The 18965-nt window shown below is 44.1% G+C and overlaps 2 protein-coding genes across 2 annotated transcripts in view; both read left to right on the plus strand.

The window, feature by feature from the left end:
* Nucleotides 1–18965, plus strand: part of LOC148370476 (zinc finger BED domain-containing protein 4-like) — a 214916-nt gene that overhangs the window by 80839 nt on the left and 115112 nt on the right. The window lies entirely within an intron of this gene.
* The window catches only part of fam131c (family with sequence similarity 131 member C), a 33814-nt gene that overhangs the window by 11789 nt on the left and 3060 nt on the right, over nt 1–18965 (plus strand). Inside the window, exons 3-5 of the mRNA XM_088332991.1 lie at nt 1500–1584; nt 3053–3283; nt 8121–8210. Of these exons, the coding sequence (XP_088189117.1) occupies nt 1500–1584; nt 3053–3283; nt 8121–8210 (406 nt within the window). The remainder of the gene's footprint in view (nt 1–1499; nt 1585–3052; nt 3284–8120; nt 8211–18965) is intronic.

Raw genomic sequence — 18965 nt, forward strand, 5'->3', positions numbered from 1 at the left:
AACCAATCAGATCTTCAAATTATCAAAGTCCGGCCAATCAACAAAAAATAGATTTAATCTACAACTAGATTAAGATAATCAATGTAAATTCAAGTGCTTTATTAAACAATACAATAAAGATCGTATAAATCAAATCAATAAATTACGCAAATGTAGCACCAAGTAGCACATTTAGAGCCCCAATACTTAACAGGTTCTGCAAGCATAACACTAAGCAATCCCATGAACTCGAACAAAGGAGACATTGCATATTGTAGCTGGTGTTTGGCACCCTTTATTAGGGGAACATGCTTTTAATGTGAGGCCAGGGATGCTCCCCCTCTTCTGTATTTTCATTTTCGGTATTGCTAAGCGACATTTTTGATCTGTTCCATCAGTAAAAAATCCCCCCCCGCTGGAATTGAATATGGTCACTTTACGAGGCTGCTACGTTTGATTGGTTAAACATGGTAGAGCCTGGCGCAGTTTTGCGTCAAGATAAATGTGCCTTATAGGAACAGACAGACGTGGATCAGCACTTCCATGTCCGAGACCATGGTTTTTAGCCAGAAAGAAGTTGCGTGCTCTAGAGGTTTGGGGTGGAGATCCTGCCCCGGGTGGAGGAGTTCAAGTATCTCGGGTTCTTGTTCAAGAGTGAGGGTTGGATGCAACGGCAGATCGACAGATGGATCGGTGCAGCGTCTGCCGTCATGCTATACTGGTCCGTCGTGGAGAAGAAGGAGTTGAGTCGAAAGGCAAACCTCTCAATTTACCGGTTGATCTACATTCCTACCCTCACCTATGATCGTGAAGTGTGCGTCATGACCGAAAGAACAAGATCCCAGATACAAGCAGCTAAAATGAGTTTCCTCCGCAGGGTGGCTGGACTCTCCCTTAAAGATAAGGTGAAAAGCTCGGTAATCCGGGAGGGACTCGGCGTAGAGCCACTGCTCCACCACACAGAGAGGAGCCAGTTAAGGTGGCTTGGGCATTTGATAAAGATGCCTCATGGACGCCTCACTCTGGGCATCTCACGCCGGCAGGAGCCCCCGGGTACGCCCCAGGACATGCTGGATAGACAACGTCTCTGGGGTGGCCTGGGAACATCTCGGTATCCCGTCAGATTAGCTGAATGAAGTGGCTGGGGATAGGGAGGTCTGGGCTTCCCTGCTGAGAGTGCTGACCCGCGACCCGACCCCGGATAAGCAGAAGAAAATGAATTACTTAATGTATACATATACATGTATGTATATATATATATATATATATATATATATATATATATATATATATATATGTGTATATATACATACATATATATGTATATATATATATATATATATATATATATATATATATATATATATATATATATATATATATATATATATATATATATATATATATATATATATATATATATATATATATATATATATATATATATATATATATATATATATATATATATATAGAGTTGAATGAACTCATAGTGAAGATGTATTATTTTCGTCTTTCAGGATGAGCAGGCGGCATCCAACGGCCAAGCCGCAGACAAGAACAACCACTACAACATTGGCGAGCTGGCTACGTCCTCTCTGTTAGGTGAGACTGCTTGCACGCTACTACAGTGATAAAAACAAGCCCAGTTTCATCATGAATTCACCGCACGCTGCGTAGGAAATGAACTTAGTAACCATGGGAGCTTTTATAATGTTATTTGCCTCCTCTGTGCCGTATTGTCTAACGGACACTAGACCTCAACACAAAGTAAAGTGGACGAATAAACCTTCAAGCGTGATGTGATCATCTTTTTTTTGTCCAGTCTCAGCTGGCTCTCTTTTCTCATCAACATAGATAAATATAAAGTGCTGAGAGAGTATGGATAGAGAGAGAGCGACAGAGACTAGTGAGAGAATAGAGAGATTAAGAATAGAGAAAGAGACGGAATAGAGAGAGTGAATAGAAAGAGAATATGTAGAGATAATAGAGAGACAGAGTGATAAAGTAATAGAGAGTAAGAGAGATTAAGAGAGAGATATATAGAAAGAGAGAAAAATCGAGAGGAAATATAGACGGAAGGACGGACAGACGGACTAGCAGGCAGGCAGGCAGGCGGATCGGCTGGCGGACGGGCGGACGGACGGACTGACGGGCGGGCGGACGGGCGGGCGCTCAGTCGGACGGACAGACGGACGGACGGACGGACGGACGGACGGACCGACAGACAGACAGACAGACAGACAGACAGACAGACAGACAGATCCGTTTTATTTGTTTTCTCACCATTACAGCCAAATATGTTGTAATGTAATGATAGATGATAAAAAAATACAGTACTGTATTGCCGACAGTTTTTCGAGAAAGACATTCCCAAACCTTCCAGGCCAGAACAACATGACATGGGGCGGCAGTAGCTCAGGAGGTAGAGCGCTCGTCTTGGGATCAGGTGATCCCGGTTCGAATCCCGTCTCGTCCGTGTTACATGTCGAAGTGTCCTTGGGTAAGACACTAAACCCCTAAGACCCCCAATAAGCAGGTTAGCGCCTTACATGGCTGCAAGGCCGCTATTGGGAAATGTGGAGCACATTGTAAAGCGCTTTGGGAAGTCATTGACTTGAAAAGCGCTATATAAATGCAGATCATTTAATTTTCATTTCATTACATTTCAACACAAAGTCTTGCAGACAGTTAGAAAGGTTGACCTATATGTAAAAAATGAACAAAAAGTTGACTCCGCACTATTTTCCTAGAAAGACAAACGACTCTCCTAGGTCGGAACATTGAATATCAACACTCTTTCACAAACAGTCAGGCAGGTCACTGTAGAAGTGACTCAGCAGCTTTGGTTTTGCCAACTCAGCAGTTCGACCATTTTCAACTTCCAGACCAAAAGAACATTCATACCCACCCAAAAAATACTTTTTAATCCTAATGGGGGTGATGCTCTAAAGCCGCACAGCCATTCTAGCTTGGAGTAAATAATGTTTCCTGTCCACATCACGTCCATCCCTCCTCTCCTTGCAAACATTTATTTCATTTCTGTTAACAAGATGTATCCCCCGCTATTTAGGTCTGGTGGCCACGATAAAGGAGCATATCACCAAGCCCACAGCCATGGCTCAAGGGCGAGTGGCCCACCTGATCGAGTGGAAGGGGTGGGGAGGAGGCGGCGGCGAATGCAGGACGGAAGGCGCCGGAGGATGGAGTGGAGGATGGGCGCCAGGAGGCACCACCTGGGGCGAAGATCAACAGTTTTACTCGCAAATGACCGACGAGATCAAGGAAGCTCGCTTTGCTGCCGGTGAGTCACAAGAAGGAATTCCATTTAGCAAGGGGGGTTGGGTGTATTCATGAGAAATTATCATATTTTACAGACTAAAAGATCACCTAAGAATCTAAAATTTGAAAGTGCCCTTTAAAACCCGGTGCGCCTTATACCGCAAAATACAGTGGACAGGATTGGAAATGCAGATTGGCCTGGGTGATATGACCATTTTTTTTTATCACGATAAAACATTTCTTATCGGTTGATATCGATAATTATCGCAATAATTATAACACCTTTTTTTCTTTTCACATTTCAAGTCTAATTTTTGAGTGAAAGTTGACAAAATCCGATGCTGCTTTAATTGCTCTTGACTGTCAGAGCATGGTGACAAACTGTTACACAACTTTTTTGTAAAGATGAGGAACATTAGACAAGTGAATACTTTCTCAGAGGGGCAGCTGGCGCATCATTGGCAGACACTTGAACATCAGTTTGTTTATTTCACAATTGTTTCCTTCAACAGCTAAATCATTGTTGTCATTGTTTTCCATTTTCCATCCCCTTATCACCAACTTTCTTGGGATTCATTATTACAGGCAAAAAAGGGAAATCAAACCAACAAAAACACACTAAAAATGAGATGTGGCCCCTTTCAAACACGCCAACTGACTGAACAGGAAAAAGAGATCACTAATAAGGAATGTAATCGACCCTCCATTTTTTTTTCTCTAAGCATTATTTGACAAGGGAAAGGCCAGCGACTGACTAAAAACGAGTCAGTGACCCACTTATCACACACTTATCTAAAGCCTTTTCATTCGTCATCTGTATCACTAATGGTTAGGTTTGGACACTCTCACTGCCGACATTATTCAAATGGCAAAATCATGTGCTATGGTAGCTCTTACTGTAGTGTAAATTTCATGCACCTTGTAGTCCAACATGCGTTATATATACAGAGATCCCTCGATTTTCGTGGTTAATGGGGAGCAGCACCACCCGCGAGAAGTGAAAATCCACCAAGTTGTGTCCCACCTTCGTAAAAGACCCCAAAGGGATAAACTTACCTCAAGATGACATCATTACCAACTAAAACTATGATACTGTAACAAAATAACAATCATAGATCTACAAATATACACAACCCACAACTGCTGTTGAATGAATGGTTTTATTGTCATTATACAAAAGTCAAACACAATTGGAGGGCTTCTCTTTCAGTGTAAGAATGCAATTTAGAGAGTGGCTGGTTATACAGTGCATCCGGGAAGTATTCACAGCGCTTCACTTTTTCCACATTTTGTTATGTTACAGCCTCATTCCAAATTGTATTGGTTTAATCTCTCATCTCAAAATTCTACACAAAATACTCCATTATGACAATGTGAAAAGTTTTTTTTTTACTTTTTTTGAATTTATTAAAAATAAAAAACGAAGAAATCACATTTACATAAGTATTCACAGCCTTTGCTTAATACTTTGTTGATCCACCTTTGACAGCAAGTACAGCCTCAAGTCTTTTTGAATATGATCCCACAAGTTTAGCACACCTATCTTTAGGCAGTTTTCCCCATTCTTCTTTGCAATAACTCTCAAGCTCAATCAGGTTGGATGGGAGACGTTTGTGCACAGCCATTTTCAGATCTCTCCAGAGATGTTCGATCGGATTCAAGTCTAGACTCTGGCTGGGCCACTCCAGGAAATTCACGGTGTGGTTCTAAAGCCAATTTTTTGAGATCTTGGCTGTGTGCTTTGGGTTGTTGTCCTGCTGAAAAATAAACCTTCGCCCCAGCCTGAGGTCAAGAGCGCTCTGGAGCAGGTTTTCATCCAGGATATGTCTATATATTGCTGCATTCATTTTTCCTTCTATCCTGACTAGTCTGCCAGTTCCTGTTGCTTAAAAACATCCCCACAGCATGATGCTGCCACCACCATGCTTCACTGTAGGGATGGCATTGGCCTAGTGATGAGCGGTGCCTGGTTTCCTCCAAACATGGCGCCTGGCATTCACGCTAAAGAGTTCAATATTTGTCTCATCAGACCAGAGAATTTTGTTTCCCATGGTCTGAGAGTCATTCAGGTGCTTCTTGGCAAATTCCAGACGGGCTTCCATGTTCCTTTTACTAAGGAGTGGCTTTTGTCTGGCCACTCTACCTTACAGGCCTGATTGGTGGATTGCTGCAGAGATGGTTGTCCTTCTGGAAGGCTCTCCTCTCTCCACAGATGAACGCTGGAGCTCTGACAAAGTGACCATCGGTTTCTTGGTCCCTCCCTGACTAAGGCCCTTCTTCCCCAATCGCTCAGTTCAGAAGGCTGGCCAGCTCTAGGAAGAGTCCTGGTGGTTCCAAATGTCTCCCATTAACGAATAATGCAGGCCACTGTGCTCATTTGGAGCTTCAAAGCAGCAGAAATTTTTCTGTATCCTTCCCCAGATTTGTGCCTCAAGACAATCCTGTCTCGCAGGTCTACAGACAGTTCTTTTGACTTCATGCTTGGTGTTTGTGCTCTGACATGCACCCTCAACTGTGGGACCTTATATTAGACAGGTGTGTGCCTTTCCAAATCATGCCCAATCAACTGAATTTACTGCAGGTGGACTCCAATTAAGCTGTAGAAAGATCTCAAGGATGATCAGTGGAAAGAAGATGCACCTGAGCTCAATTTTGAGCTTTATGGCAAAGGCTGTGAATACTTATGTAAATTTTATTTCTTAGTTTTCTATTCTTAATAAATTCAAAAAAGTAAAAAAAAAATGTTTTCACATTGTTATAATGGAGTATTTTGTGTAGAATTTTGAGATAAGAGATTAAATTAATACAATTTGGAATGAGGCTGTAACATAACAAAATGTGGAAAAAGTGAAGCGCTGTGAATACTTTCGGATGCACTGTATGCTTGCTAGCATCAGGTGTCTTCGAATGGAGACAGATCCACAATGATAAAATAAAACCGTCACAAATGTAGCTGTTTTCCACCAGTTATAGCTCCAAGTCAACCATTTCATGACTAATGGACATGGCGTTGGCAAGATACTGGGTCAACAGCGGTGGGTTTGGAAAGTTGTTAGCCTAGACTTTAGTAGTAGGCCGGACCAGCAACACTGTTCCTGCCTTCTCACTGACGCTGCCCAAGTTGCTTCTGGAACCCGATAATAATCCGGGGAGTACCGTATTTTCCGCACTATATGGCGCACCGTGTTATAAGGCGCACCTTCAATTAATGATATATTTTAAAACTTTTGCCATACATAAGACGCACCCCATTATAAGGCGCTATAAGTGCATGCTGGTTTAAGATCAGGTAATTGTGCAATTTTGTAATTGTAATCCTGTGCAGTCCTTCGAGACATTTGTGGGATTAAGGGCTATTTACGGTAAATAAATGTGACTTGACTTGACAACAGTAGAGAATGTAGTTACGTTATGCAACCTCTAGATGTTGCCACGCTAAAGGGAATGTCAACAAAACATTCAAAAAGGTCAAACTTTATTGTTAACAAACAAGCTTTCCACAACTCCATTCACTCCCAAAATAAATAAACAGCCGTTTTATTATTTTCTCTGAGGTAAAGCATTTTCGTGACACATCTTTAACATCTTTGAACAACATCAAGGCATATCATTTTATTTTTCCTCCATTTAGTCAACACGTAAAGAAAAAAACGTCTGATACTGTTATTTTAAATGAAACGTTAGTGCAATCGCAATAAAGTGACACTCGTAATGTGCAAAAACAACAAGTGCAAAACAATAACAATAAAGCAATAACATAATAACTGTAAAATGTAAAAGGTAAACACACAAAAGAAAAACAAAGATCACTCTATAAGCTCCTCATCGACGAATCCCTCGAATTCTTCTTCTGCTGTGTTCGAATTGACCATCTCAGTGAATGGGCCATCCAACACGTCCGGTGTTTTTGTCCTGTGCCAGCGCTGTTGCCTTCATACGTATAGTTATCGTACTGACACTTCTGCTTGCCGCTCTTTGTTGAACAACCCACTGTTCAAGTGTCTCCTCTAACTCTGGCCATCTTGCTTTATTGCCACGGAAACTTTGTTGAGTTTTCCTTACTTGGCGGAGCTTATTTTCATCCTTTCTCCACTTCCGTACCATCGATTCATTTAAGTTTAACTCTCTCGCTGCCGCTCTATTGCCGTGTTGTACTGCGTGACTGATCGCCTTGAGTTTAAACTCGGCGTTGTACGCGTGTCTCTTAACAGGAGCCATTTTTTTACAAATGCACGTATGAAAGAGAATCGTTGTTTAATATTTCCCAGTATGCACAGCGCGAAAAATGGAGTCGGCGGCTGTTTCTCGTAGTTGCGAGACCTTGCGAATTTAATATTGAGCCATATATAAGGCGCACTGTGTTAAAAGGCGCATGGTCAGCTTTTGAAAAAAATTAAGACTTTTAGGTGCGCCTTATAGTGCGGAAAATACGGTACCTGCTGGTGATCACCATTTCTTCGAGCTCCTCTGACTTTCGTCTGTTTTTTTTTTTTTTGATTGATGCTTCTCAATTTGTTTACGGAGGCAGCGCCTGCCCGCCGCTTGACTGACACCAGCCTAAACCAGCCTATCAGAGTCACGTACCCAGACAGTCACAACCACCGAACACAGAGCACCCTCCCTAATCTGTCCCTGCTGAACACAACGCAGGATACAATGATATTAATGACTTCAAAATCTGTGGTGTGAACCAGCGATAACTAAAGCACAAAGTAGCAAGGGGTCTCTGTATATAAAGACAATATGACGATTGGGGGGGTGTGCCTTAAAATCCTGTGCACTCTAAGGTGCGGATAATATGTTTTTTTCGGGACGACGATTCACATTTGCAAAAAAAAAAAAAACCTGTTTCTTTGCAGGGGTAGCGGAGCAGTTTGCTTTGGCTGAGGCTGCCATGACGTTTTGGTCGCCAAACGATTACTTTGACCAACCTTCGACCAGCTTGCAAGGTTGGTCGGTGTCCTTTTCTCTGCAATGATCGACTTCCACTCCACTGACCACATCAGGGGTTTCTGAAATCTCTCTGCAATTATTGTGACTATAAAAGCAACAATGACAACACTTAAACCTTTATGGCAAGTAGTTCTAAATCCATTCAGTCATCAAAAGGGGAAAAAAAACTGTTGTGGAGTGAATTTCTGCCTAGTTTTTCGTACCATCTCTGTTCTCAGGGTTCGTACACCCTTTACATTGCCAAATTCAAGTACTTTTTAAGGGCTTTTTGTCGTGATTACCTAACTGGAGCCACCTGAGGTAATCAGCTGGTGTGCTGGAACGCGATTTCCTGATTGGTGGAAGCTTTCTACATAAGCTGTCAGCGTCCAGAGATGGACGTTCGAGTGTACTCCTCGTTTCCCTGAGTGAGCCTCCAACATTCAAGGGATTATGTTAATGGATCCAGCGTCATTTTTTCCCACCTCCGAGAAATGCGGAAATGCCGAGCAGGAATCCGCGCTACAGCGCCTACTACATACCGAAGGCGCGGTACAACAGATCGCCCATGACGTATCCACACTGGTCCGGCAAGTACAACGTCACCAACAATTTTTTGAGCAACAGTGCGAAGCTTCCCCGGCAACACGACCACAAGATCCGGTTCCGCCTCTTTCTGATCAGGTCGGCAGTGTTGAACCACGAGTAGGTTCGCCAGAGAGATTCAGTGGAGAGCCCGCCCAGATCCGCCCCTTTCTCATAAATTGCCGATTAATTTTTTATCTACAACCGCGAGCCTTTGTGAACGAAAAGACGAAGGTGGCTTATGTAATAAATCATTTGACTGGCAGAGCCCGCCTTTGGGGAACGGCAGAATACGAACGAGGGGCGACAGCATGCACCTCTTTTAGTTTGCTAAGCCAGGAAATGATTAAAGTATTTGATTCTGGTTCCTCATCAGTCGATGCTGCTCGTTCAATCTTGAACATCCGCTAGGGGAGACGCTCCATTGCCGACTATGCCATTGACTTCCGCACTCTAGCAGCCCAGAGTCACTGGAACGAAGAGGCGCTGGTCGACGCCTACCTCCATAGCTTGTCCGGTTATCTCAAAGACGAATTGGTATCCCACGCTCCTCCGGTAACTCTTGACAACGCTATCGAACTGACCGCCCGGATCGACCGTAGGGTCCAGGCAAGACGCCGAGAGAGAGAAGATCCCAGCCAATCCATCACCAGGCAAAGTCAAGACATGAGTAAGATACCGAACCCCCCAACCACTTCTACCGCACCTCATGAGATGATGGAGGTGGACCGCACCTTTCTCTCCGTCGAAGAGCGCCAGCGAAGGCGTTCCGAACGGTTATGTTTTTACTGCGGCGGCCAGGGACATAGGGTGGTCAATTGCCCGTTAAAAGCCAACGCTCGTCGGATATAGGGGACATCCGATTGAGCTCGGCTTTAGTATCGTCCCCCAAAACTGATAGACCTGTTCTCCGGGCAAATCTCATTATTTCCGGTTCATCTCAGCCCTTCCATGCCCTGATCGATTCTGGCGCCGAAACAAATATCCTGGATTTGTCACTCGCACACAAGATGGGGATACCTGTTAAAACCCTTCCTAACCCGGTATCAGCTCGGGCTTTGGATGGTCACCTATTAGGCACCGTATCCCAAATAACTGAACCCATAGAACTACAGTTGTCTGGAAATCACAGAGAGAAGATCCGATTTCATTTACTTCACTCCCCTAACCAACCCCTTGTTCTGGGTCATCCTTGGTTGGTGCAACACAACCCCCATTTCGACTGGCGCACTGGGTCGATCCTTGAATGGGGCATGGACTGTCACCAAACCTGTCTGCGAGCCGCTCCTTACCCAAATCATCCTGTTTCCACAAGGGCCCCACCCAATCTGTCCAAGGTCCCAGCCTGTTACCACCACCTACGGGAGGTCTTCAGTAAAGCTAAGGCCTCTTCCTTGCCCCCTCATAGACCTTATGACTGCGCGATTGATCTCCTGCCAGGGTCCGCTCCTCCTCGGGGCCGCCTCTACTCCCTGTCCATTCCCGAGAGGAAGGCCATGGAGGAGTACATTTCCGATGCCTTGGCGGCTGGTATCATTCGACCCTCCTCTTCTCCTGCAGGGGCGGGGTTCTTTTTTGTGGGAAAGAAGGACGGGTCACTCCGGCCCTGTATAGATTATCGGGACCTTAATGAAATCACAGTTAAAAATCGCTATCCCTTGCCTCTGCTTGCCTCTGCATTTGAGCTTCTACAGGGGGCCACGATCTTCACTAAACTTGATCTGCGCAACGCCTACCACTTAGTCCGTATCCGGGAGGGTGATGAGTGGAAGACAGCATTCAACACACCCACCGGTCACTACGAGTACCTGGTAATGCCGTTCGGATTAACCAATGCTCCAGCCGTTTTCCAATCCTTGATAAATTACATTTTACGAGATGTGCTTAATCGTTTTGTTTTTGTGTATCTGGACGATATCTTAATTTTCTCAAAGTCCCTCGATGAACACCGAAAACATGTCCAGCTGGTTCTCCGTCGTCCCCTAGAGAACTCTTTATTTGTTAAAGCAGAGAAGTGCGAGTTTCACGCCAAGACAGTCTCGTTCCTGGGCTACATCGTGGCGGAGGGGACCCTTCAGATGGATCCTGCGAAGGTATCAGCAGTCACCTCTTGGCCTGTCCCTGAGTCTCGGAAAAAACTCCAACAATTCCTTGGTTTTGCCAATTTCTACCGGAGGTTCATCAGGAACTACAGTTCGGTGGCAGCTCCTCTCACGCTTCTTACCAGCCCTAGAGAGCCATTTCGGTGGTCTTCCGAGGCTAATGCAGCTTTCAACCGTCTAAAAACTCATTTCTCTACGGCCCCCATACTCCAGGTGCCTGACCCTGCGCGCCAACTGGTGGTGGAGGTGGACGCCTCAGATGTGGGAGTGGGTGCTGTCCTGTCCCAGCGGTCTGACAAGGACCAGAAGATGCACCCGTGCGCCTTCTTTTCCCGGCGGTTGTCCCCGGCCGAACGCAACTACGACGTGGGGGATCGTGAGTTGTTGGCCGTCAAGCTAGCCCTGGAGGAATGGCGGCATTGGTTGGAGGGGGTAACGGTGCCGTTCATAGTTTGGACTGACCACAAGAACTTAGAATACATTAGATCGGCCAAGCGGCTCAACCCTCGCCAGTCACGTTGGGCCCTGTTTTTCACCCGCTTTAACTTTACTCTGTCCTACAGACCCGGATCTCGTAATGTGAAGCCCGACGCGCTCCCCCGGCAATTCCAGAATTCCAATAAAACACCTCAGGATCCCGCAACGGTCCTTCCAGCTTCCCGTATGGTGGCAGCAGTTTCCTGGGATATCGAGTCCCGAGTCAGAGAGGCGTTACCCGATCAGGCGGGCCCCAGCTCCTGTCCCGAGGGTCGACTATTCGTCTCCGAACCCTTACGGTCCAAGGTCCTCCAATGGGGGCACAATTCTCACTTTTCTTGCCATCCGGGGTCGGCTCGGACTCACAGTTTCTTGTCCCGACGCTTCTGGTGGCCTACCATGGCCAAGGACGTTAGGGAATATGTCTCCGCCTGTCAAGTGTGCGCCCAGAACAAAGCATCCCACCAACGTCCGGCCGGTCTGTTACATCCACTTCCGGTTCCCCGCCGCCCATGGTCCCACATCTCCTTGGACTTTGTGACGGGGTTGCCAGTATCCGAGGGGATGACGACTGTACTAACTATCGTGGACCGGTTCAGTAAGATGGTCCATTTCGTGGCACTACCAAAGCTCCCCTCCGCCAAGGAAACTGCATTGATAGTCCAGCAACATGTGTTCCGCCTCCATGGCATCCCTCTGGACATTGTTTCTGACCGGGGTCCCCAATTCTCATCCGCGTTTTGGAAGGAGTTCTGTCGTCTGTTGGGTGCCTCAGTCAGCCTCTCATCGGGGTTCCACCCTCAATCCAATGGTCAGTCTGAGCGAGTGAACCAAGATTTGGAAACGGCACTTCGCTGTATGGTCTCTAGTGAACCGTTGTCTTGGGCTCGGCAATTGGCATGGGTGGAGTATGCTCACAATTCCTTGGTTAGCTCCTCCACTGGAATGTCCCCCTTCCAGTGCGTATATGGGTACCAACCCCCTATGTTCCCTAGTCAAGAAGAGGAAGTAAACTGCCCGTCAGCTACGGCGAACGCACGCCGCTGTCGGCGAACTTGGGCTCGTGCTCGGGCCACACTCCTTCGGGCAAGCAAGGCTCAGTCCGTCGGGGCTAATCGACGGAGGAGTCCTGCTCCGAATTACCAGGTGGGCCAGAAGGTGTGGCTTGCATCAGCTGATCTTCCACTGAAGGCTGAGTCGAGGAAACTGGCTCCTCGGTATCTTGGTCCGTTTCCTATAGTAAGAATTATCAACTCCTCAGCAGTCCGTCTCCGTCTACCAAGATCTATGAGAGTGCACCCCACGTTTCATGTCTCCCGAATCAAGCCCGTCAGCCAGAGCCCGTTGGCACCCATTCCACCTCCTCCCCCGGCTCCACGCTCCTTGGACGGGGAGCCTATCTATACAGTGCGCCGCCTGCTCCGCTCCCGACGCAGGGGTCGGGGCTTCCAGTACTTGGTCGATTGGGAGGGATATGGTCCGGAGGAGAGATCATGGATTCCCAGCAGGCAGATCCTGGACCGATCTCTTGTGGCAGAATTCCATCGACTGCATCCTGACCAACCAGCGCCACGCCGTGGTCGTCGTCGTAGGTCCGGCGCTGCTACTCTTCCACCGGCGGACCCACCCGCTACCGCCCCTTCAGATGCGGACGAAGGGGTGTCTATCCACTCGGAAGAATTCTGAGGTACTGTGCTGTTTGTTCTCAGATTACCTGTGGATTTTTTTTTTTGTTTTGTTTTGTGCGCTGCTAACGGATTTATTATCCGTCCCCGGGGATCGCTGGTGTGATGGTGACCTTCTGGGGTTCATCGGACGACCTCTGGGCCCTCCATTTTGGATTATTGGTGATGTATTTTGGGTTTTGGGGGATTATTCGTAACTGGCCTGTGACTTTTGTTCCTTGGATTACCGGTGTTTCCATGTGACGTGTTTGGATTATTTTTTTTCCCTGGGGGACTTCTGGAGCCGTCCCTTGAGGGGGGGGGGTTCTGTCGTGATTACCTAACTGGAGCCACCTGAGGTAATCAGCTGGTGTGCTGGAACGCGATTTCCTGATTGGTGGAAGCTTTCTACATAAGCTGTCAGCGTCCAGAGATGGACGTTCGAGTGTACTCCTCGTTTCCCTGAGTGAGCCTCCAACATTCAAGGTACCACGATCCCTTTGTGTATTCCAAGTCTGATTCTCGTTGCCTGACCCTTGTCTGTTAAAAGTTTACGATCTACTCTTCCGTCCCGGCCACCGACTTACCTGCTACGTTACTCGTCACGCGTTTCACCACGGAGTTGCCATATCGTCCAAAGAGGCTTTCTGCTACCAAGAGCCGACGTCCCAAGCCTGCTCCACCGAACCTTGTCCAAATAAATCCTTTAACTGACGCTATTGGATCCGAGTGCTTGTTCTGGTCCATGACACTTTTAAAGCCATTTTTTCATATTCTCCAGTACCATCAAAAGAAGAAATCTGATGTGAATCATGTATTTTGCCAATCCACAAATATATCTTCGATTTACACATGCGTGTGAACTTATCAGGATATATGATTTTTAGGTCTGAACAATGCATGTGTAAATAGTTTTTACTACATAACTACATAACACTGTTGGATACAATTATGGTATTAAGTATAGCTTCCATTTTTAGTTAGAGGAAGTTCATTTCATTGCAATTTACCACTGGATAACGCGGCCATTATTTTCTGCATGGCCCTTAACAATTGTCAATAACTGATATGCAGTCCTTGCACTAATACACATTTCCTAGTGCCCTGCTTAGGGTTAGCATGCACATGGCCTCTGTGGGGCAACCCGACAAGGGGGGGGGGGATCTCATAGGACAATGCTATACAAAGTAATCCCAACTAAATGCGACTTGTTTGCAATCTCCTGTGTGAACGCCACCATGTCCCGCTTGCGCAGAAGAGGACACGTGACGTCACATGCAATGTATTGTTTGTAGAAGTACTCATGGATTGGCGTAGCGAATCTAGCAATTCGGAAGTTATCATGCTACAATTATTGATTCAATTTGAGACCTCACTTTCCCTTTATTGAATGCTTCCCGTGTTTTTGTCCGCCGAGTTGTTCTGATTTTCACGCTACACAGAAGAACTTTAAAACTGAGCAGCCACAAGGGAATTGAAGAATAATAAATCGATGGTTCACATGTGTAGAAAGCTGAAAATTGAACTCCGACAAGTAAAGAAAACACAACTGAGCTTTCATGTAAATAGGTGGCCTGAGTTTGAGGAAAGAATCGAGCGTTGTATTATATCAAGCAGAGCACAACCATGAAAGAAGACTTTTCCTACCTCGCTACGATGTGTTTTTTGCAAATATTGTTTTATTTGTGTGTTTCACTCTGTAATCAATACGTAAATTCACACAGCCAAACTAAGTTTTGGTCCTGCTTTACTTTTAAATACGCACACTTGTGTTGTTGTAAGACTGCCGCAGGAGAGGGCACATCTACCTGTCAACCTGTACGTTTTTGCCGTGAAAAGTACGTTTATAATGCATTATAAGACGTGTCCGACGTACAAGAAAATCTGTAAGGAAAAAGGCAAATTTGTCAATTATGGGTACCATCCGGTATAGACCGACTATCACGAAATCAATCAAGTCTAATGAGTTTGCCGTGGTAGCCATTATTTTCTGTATCGTTTTTTTTCGTTGCAAACTCAGCGAGCGGTTTGATGCTACTGTGCGCATGCGTCTGCCACCTCGGATTTCATGTGGTAGTTGTGTAGTGAAAGGAAGTCCGTCTCTTTTTAGAGAACGGGCTTTTTCGGCTCAACTCATTAAAGAGAGCCGGCTCTCATACGGCTCACTTGCTTTGATGCATTGTATTACGAATTATTATGTTCTATAAAGAAGTTAAGAAAAAAAGGAAGTATAAAAGGAGAAAATGAAAAAAGACAGGTTTGTGGTTATCCCTTTAATCAGTATTTTACCAACAATAATTTAATGCAGACAATAAATTGATAATTTGAATAAGAAAATGTGTTATTCTACTTAATTATATTTGCATGAATTTTTTCCTTCTACAGTGAACGTCCAAGCTACTTAATTTTTCAACTTTTTTTATAATAAACCTCATTTATGTCGAGCAACTCAGTATCTCACAACATAATGTTAATTGACAATAGGATATAACGAAACACATGTACAATACAACATGTTAAACTACAAGAATAAACACGTTTGAAAAAAATATGGTGTAAGATTATTTTGTATTTTGTAAGGGAAAATATAACAGTTTGTAAGGGCATGGAGCCATGGAGGTTGACAGGTATGAGGGCACCCGTGCCCAATAATCAGGTGCGGCCTCTCTATGTGTTAAATACAGAAATCAAACCAGCAACGGAGACTGCGCCTTTTAGCTCGGTGCGCTCTATGGTCGAGAAAATACACTACTTGTTGTGAAACATGACAAAATGTACAAGCATTTACAAGCGCTTTACCCGATATTCAGGCATTTTTCCAGCTTCGAAAACACAACATAAGAGTCAAGCACTTTTAGTGAAAGCAAGCACCGGTACAAACCCTGCGTTGTGAAGAATTTGATGCACTTATTTTTGGTTGTGCTTCATTGTCATGTTCAGGAACTCCCATCACTGAAATTCTTCTTCAAAATAGCAATATGGATTTTAAAAAAAGAGAGGAAGAAATCGAATGGATTAGTCTCGAATAACACATTGACAAACAGAAATAATGTATGATTTATTGCTCAATGTGGTTGTTGGCCCTTAAAAAGCAGTTACATTAAGTGGAAATGATGAATGCAGTAGCAAGGTAAGAAGAACATTACCACTGCTTTTTTATATTTTAATTGTGGAAATTGAAATCAAGTTTATATAAAATATATCCACATATTTACTATATATTATATATCATCGATATATTGTTTTTTGAACGTTTTATCCTTTAGTACATTTTTTATAGGTTTTACTTCCACTGAAGAGAAAAACCCTTTCAATAGTGTTATACTTGTATAATCAATTCAAATAACCTTTGAACACGGATGCACGATTAACTATCACCCTGATAATTATCGAACAGATAACAGCCAAATATGACAACACAGTTATTGGCACGGTATAAAAGAAATACCAGACTTATTCAATCAGCCAACACTATTCATTAAAATATATTTTATGAGCGCCACTGCTGTACGTGCCCACGACACACCACAGGAAATGGTGCCCCTACCATCCGAGTGGTTAAGGGAATCCACTAACCCACCCATGGAAGTAATAGCACAACTTGGTTTGCCTATTTTATACCTCTTCATAATGTTACATTTATCTGATGTAGCATTTGTATATTATTTTTTATATATTCTAGCAACTAATGTGGACAGCTAAGATAATGCCACTTTGTATATTTTTTTTTATCAAAGGCATGTGTGTCGTTCAGTATTGGAGCTTTTGTATCATGTCTAAAAGTGACGTATTTTCACTTAATGAACACACACAAACTCATATAAACTTTTGGCAATATCCATATATCCATTGTATTGTATCTAATGACAATACAAGTATTGATTGATTGATAATGTTAAGTTCTAGTCTCTGTAACACTACTTTTTGCAGACACATTTACTGGAGCTGTATGCTATTGTAATTGTAAACAAAACAAAGACACGATTTTGAAAAATTGGTTTCTGCTTGTTTTTTAAAAAAAACATTTTTAGATGTAGTATGCGGTAGAAAAAAAATATTGGTATCGGTATCCAGAGGCAACATATTTGATAGAACAAATCAGTAAACGTGCATCCCTAGTTTATAATACCCTTTTTCTTGTAAAAAGAAAATATGTTAAGAAGTTAATGTATTTATGGCCTTGCGAGTCGCGACCCTGGTGGGGACAAGTGGGGCAGAAAATATATGCATGGATGGATTTATGGTAATGATAGAAGTCATTGTCCAAGTTTTAGTTTCACCATCAAGAAAACAGGCATAGAGAAAGTTTTTCCTTCAGAGTCATCACGACCCTAAACAAGCCTGCAAAACTGTGAAAATATACAGTATATTCAGGATTTTTTGTTGCTGTCAATGTTTTTAATACTTTCCATTGCACTATTCAGAGCAGTGGATTATGTAGCGAGCATATGTGAGCTAAGCGGCTGTTTACAACAGAAATAAAGACGCCTCTCGATTTATGTACATTCAATTTACAGATTCTGGCAGATACGTTCATTTTTTTCAGGATGTCGAAAAATATCCGGACATTGCTGTCAGTTAGATTTTGTATTGTGTGCACCTTTTTCTGAGTACAGGATATTATTGTAGTGCTTCTCTCTGCCGCTACCGGCGTGTGGGGCTGAGGGAAGTCACCCAGCATCCATCCAGAAGTAAAACAAATCCGCTTCCTCTTCCTAGTTTGTCTATAAACATACAGTGTGACGTGTACTGACTCTCCAGCGTGCTCAGAACTTTGACGTTTTTATTGTTTAATATCTCGTGCATCCATTCAATATGGTTGGTCTAAAGTGTAAGGAAGAGGCGAGCCTTTTCTTTTGAAACGAAAGTGGATTAAGAAAGCTTGATGCGTTTGAGAAAATGGTCGGAATGCTTTTTTTCAACCACGTTTACCACAGAGGAGGACCTCTTGTAGCGCAGGTAAAAAAGTAAGTAAAAGCAGTGTCTGGAACTCATGACAAAAAGTTACCGGACACCATGGCAAACAACTCTGAAAAGTTGCCTGCAATGTTCATTAATGCAATGTTTGCGTTGCGTCTGCTACAAGCCACGTGAGCTCCTCTTTCCACGATGCTTTTAAGGTACGTTTAGGTTTCGTAGAGTCATAAATTTTGTGAGCTTCTTTTGAATATTTGTTCTGGGACTGAGATTTTCGCTTGATTCCTAACCAATTATCCGATTTTCTTGTGTTCTATGAAAAATGAAATGCAAATGCACGACCTTATAATGATCGGGATCGTCCGGAAGGCTTCTGATTGGCTGCTGAGTATGCAAATGGCCAAAAGAACCGAAATTCTGAAATTTCCAAACCCGACGAAGATTTCAAATTCGGAATAAAGCAAACGTTTGATTTGAAAAAAAAAATCTTTTGGTTTTTTTTTTTCTTTGAAAAAGTGGTCGGCCACCCGAGCGGAGACGTTTTGTAAGTTGTGCGCTCGACGTAAAAGGTAGGTATACAAATGAACAAGTCCAAGTAGGGGCCACCCAAATCAGATTTTGCCTAGGGCTCCATTAGGGATTGGGCCGGTCCTGGTTAAGATATTCTTTTTTTGTAATATTACTATTATTTGGGCCATTCTGTAAGCACTACGTGGTAATTGTTTTATTATTCATTCATTCATTATCTGCACTGCTTATCCTAGTAGGGACGCAGGTGTGCTGGAGCCCATCCCGGCTATCCTCGGGCAGTGGGCAAAGGACACCCTGAATTGGTTGCCAACCAGTTGCAGGGCACACAGAGATGGACAACTCACTCGCTCATTCCCACCTATGGACAATTCAGACCGGCCAATTAACCTGACATGCATGTTTTTGGGATGTGGGAGGAAACCAGAGTGCCCGGGGGGAACCCACGCAAGCACGGGGAGAACATGCAAACTCCACACAGGAAGGTTCGATCTGATGA

The sequence above is a fragment of the Urocampus carinirostris genome, chromosome 3 (assembly GCF_059441175.1).
Source record: "Urocampus carinirostris isolate Australia breed hairy pipefish chromosome 3, RoL_Ucar_1.0, whole genome shotgun sequence".
NCBI classification, from domain to species: Eukaryota; Metazoa; Chordata; class Actinopteri; order Syngnathiformes; family Syngnathidae; genus Urocampus; species Urocampus carinirostris.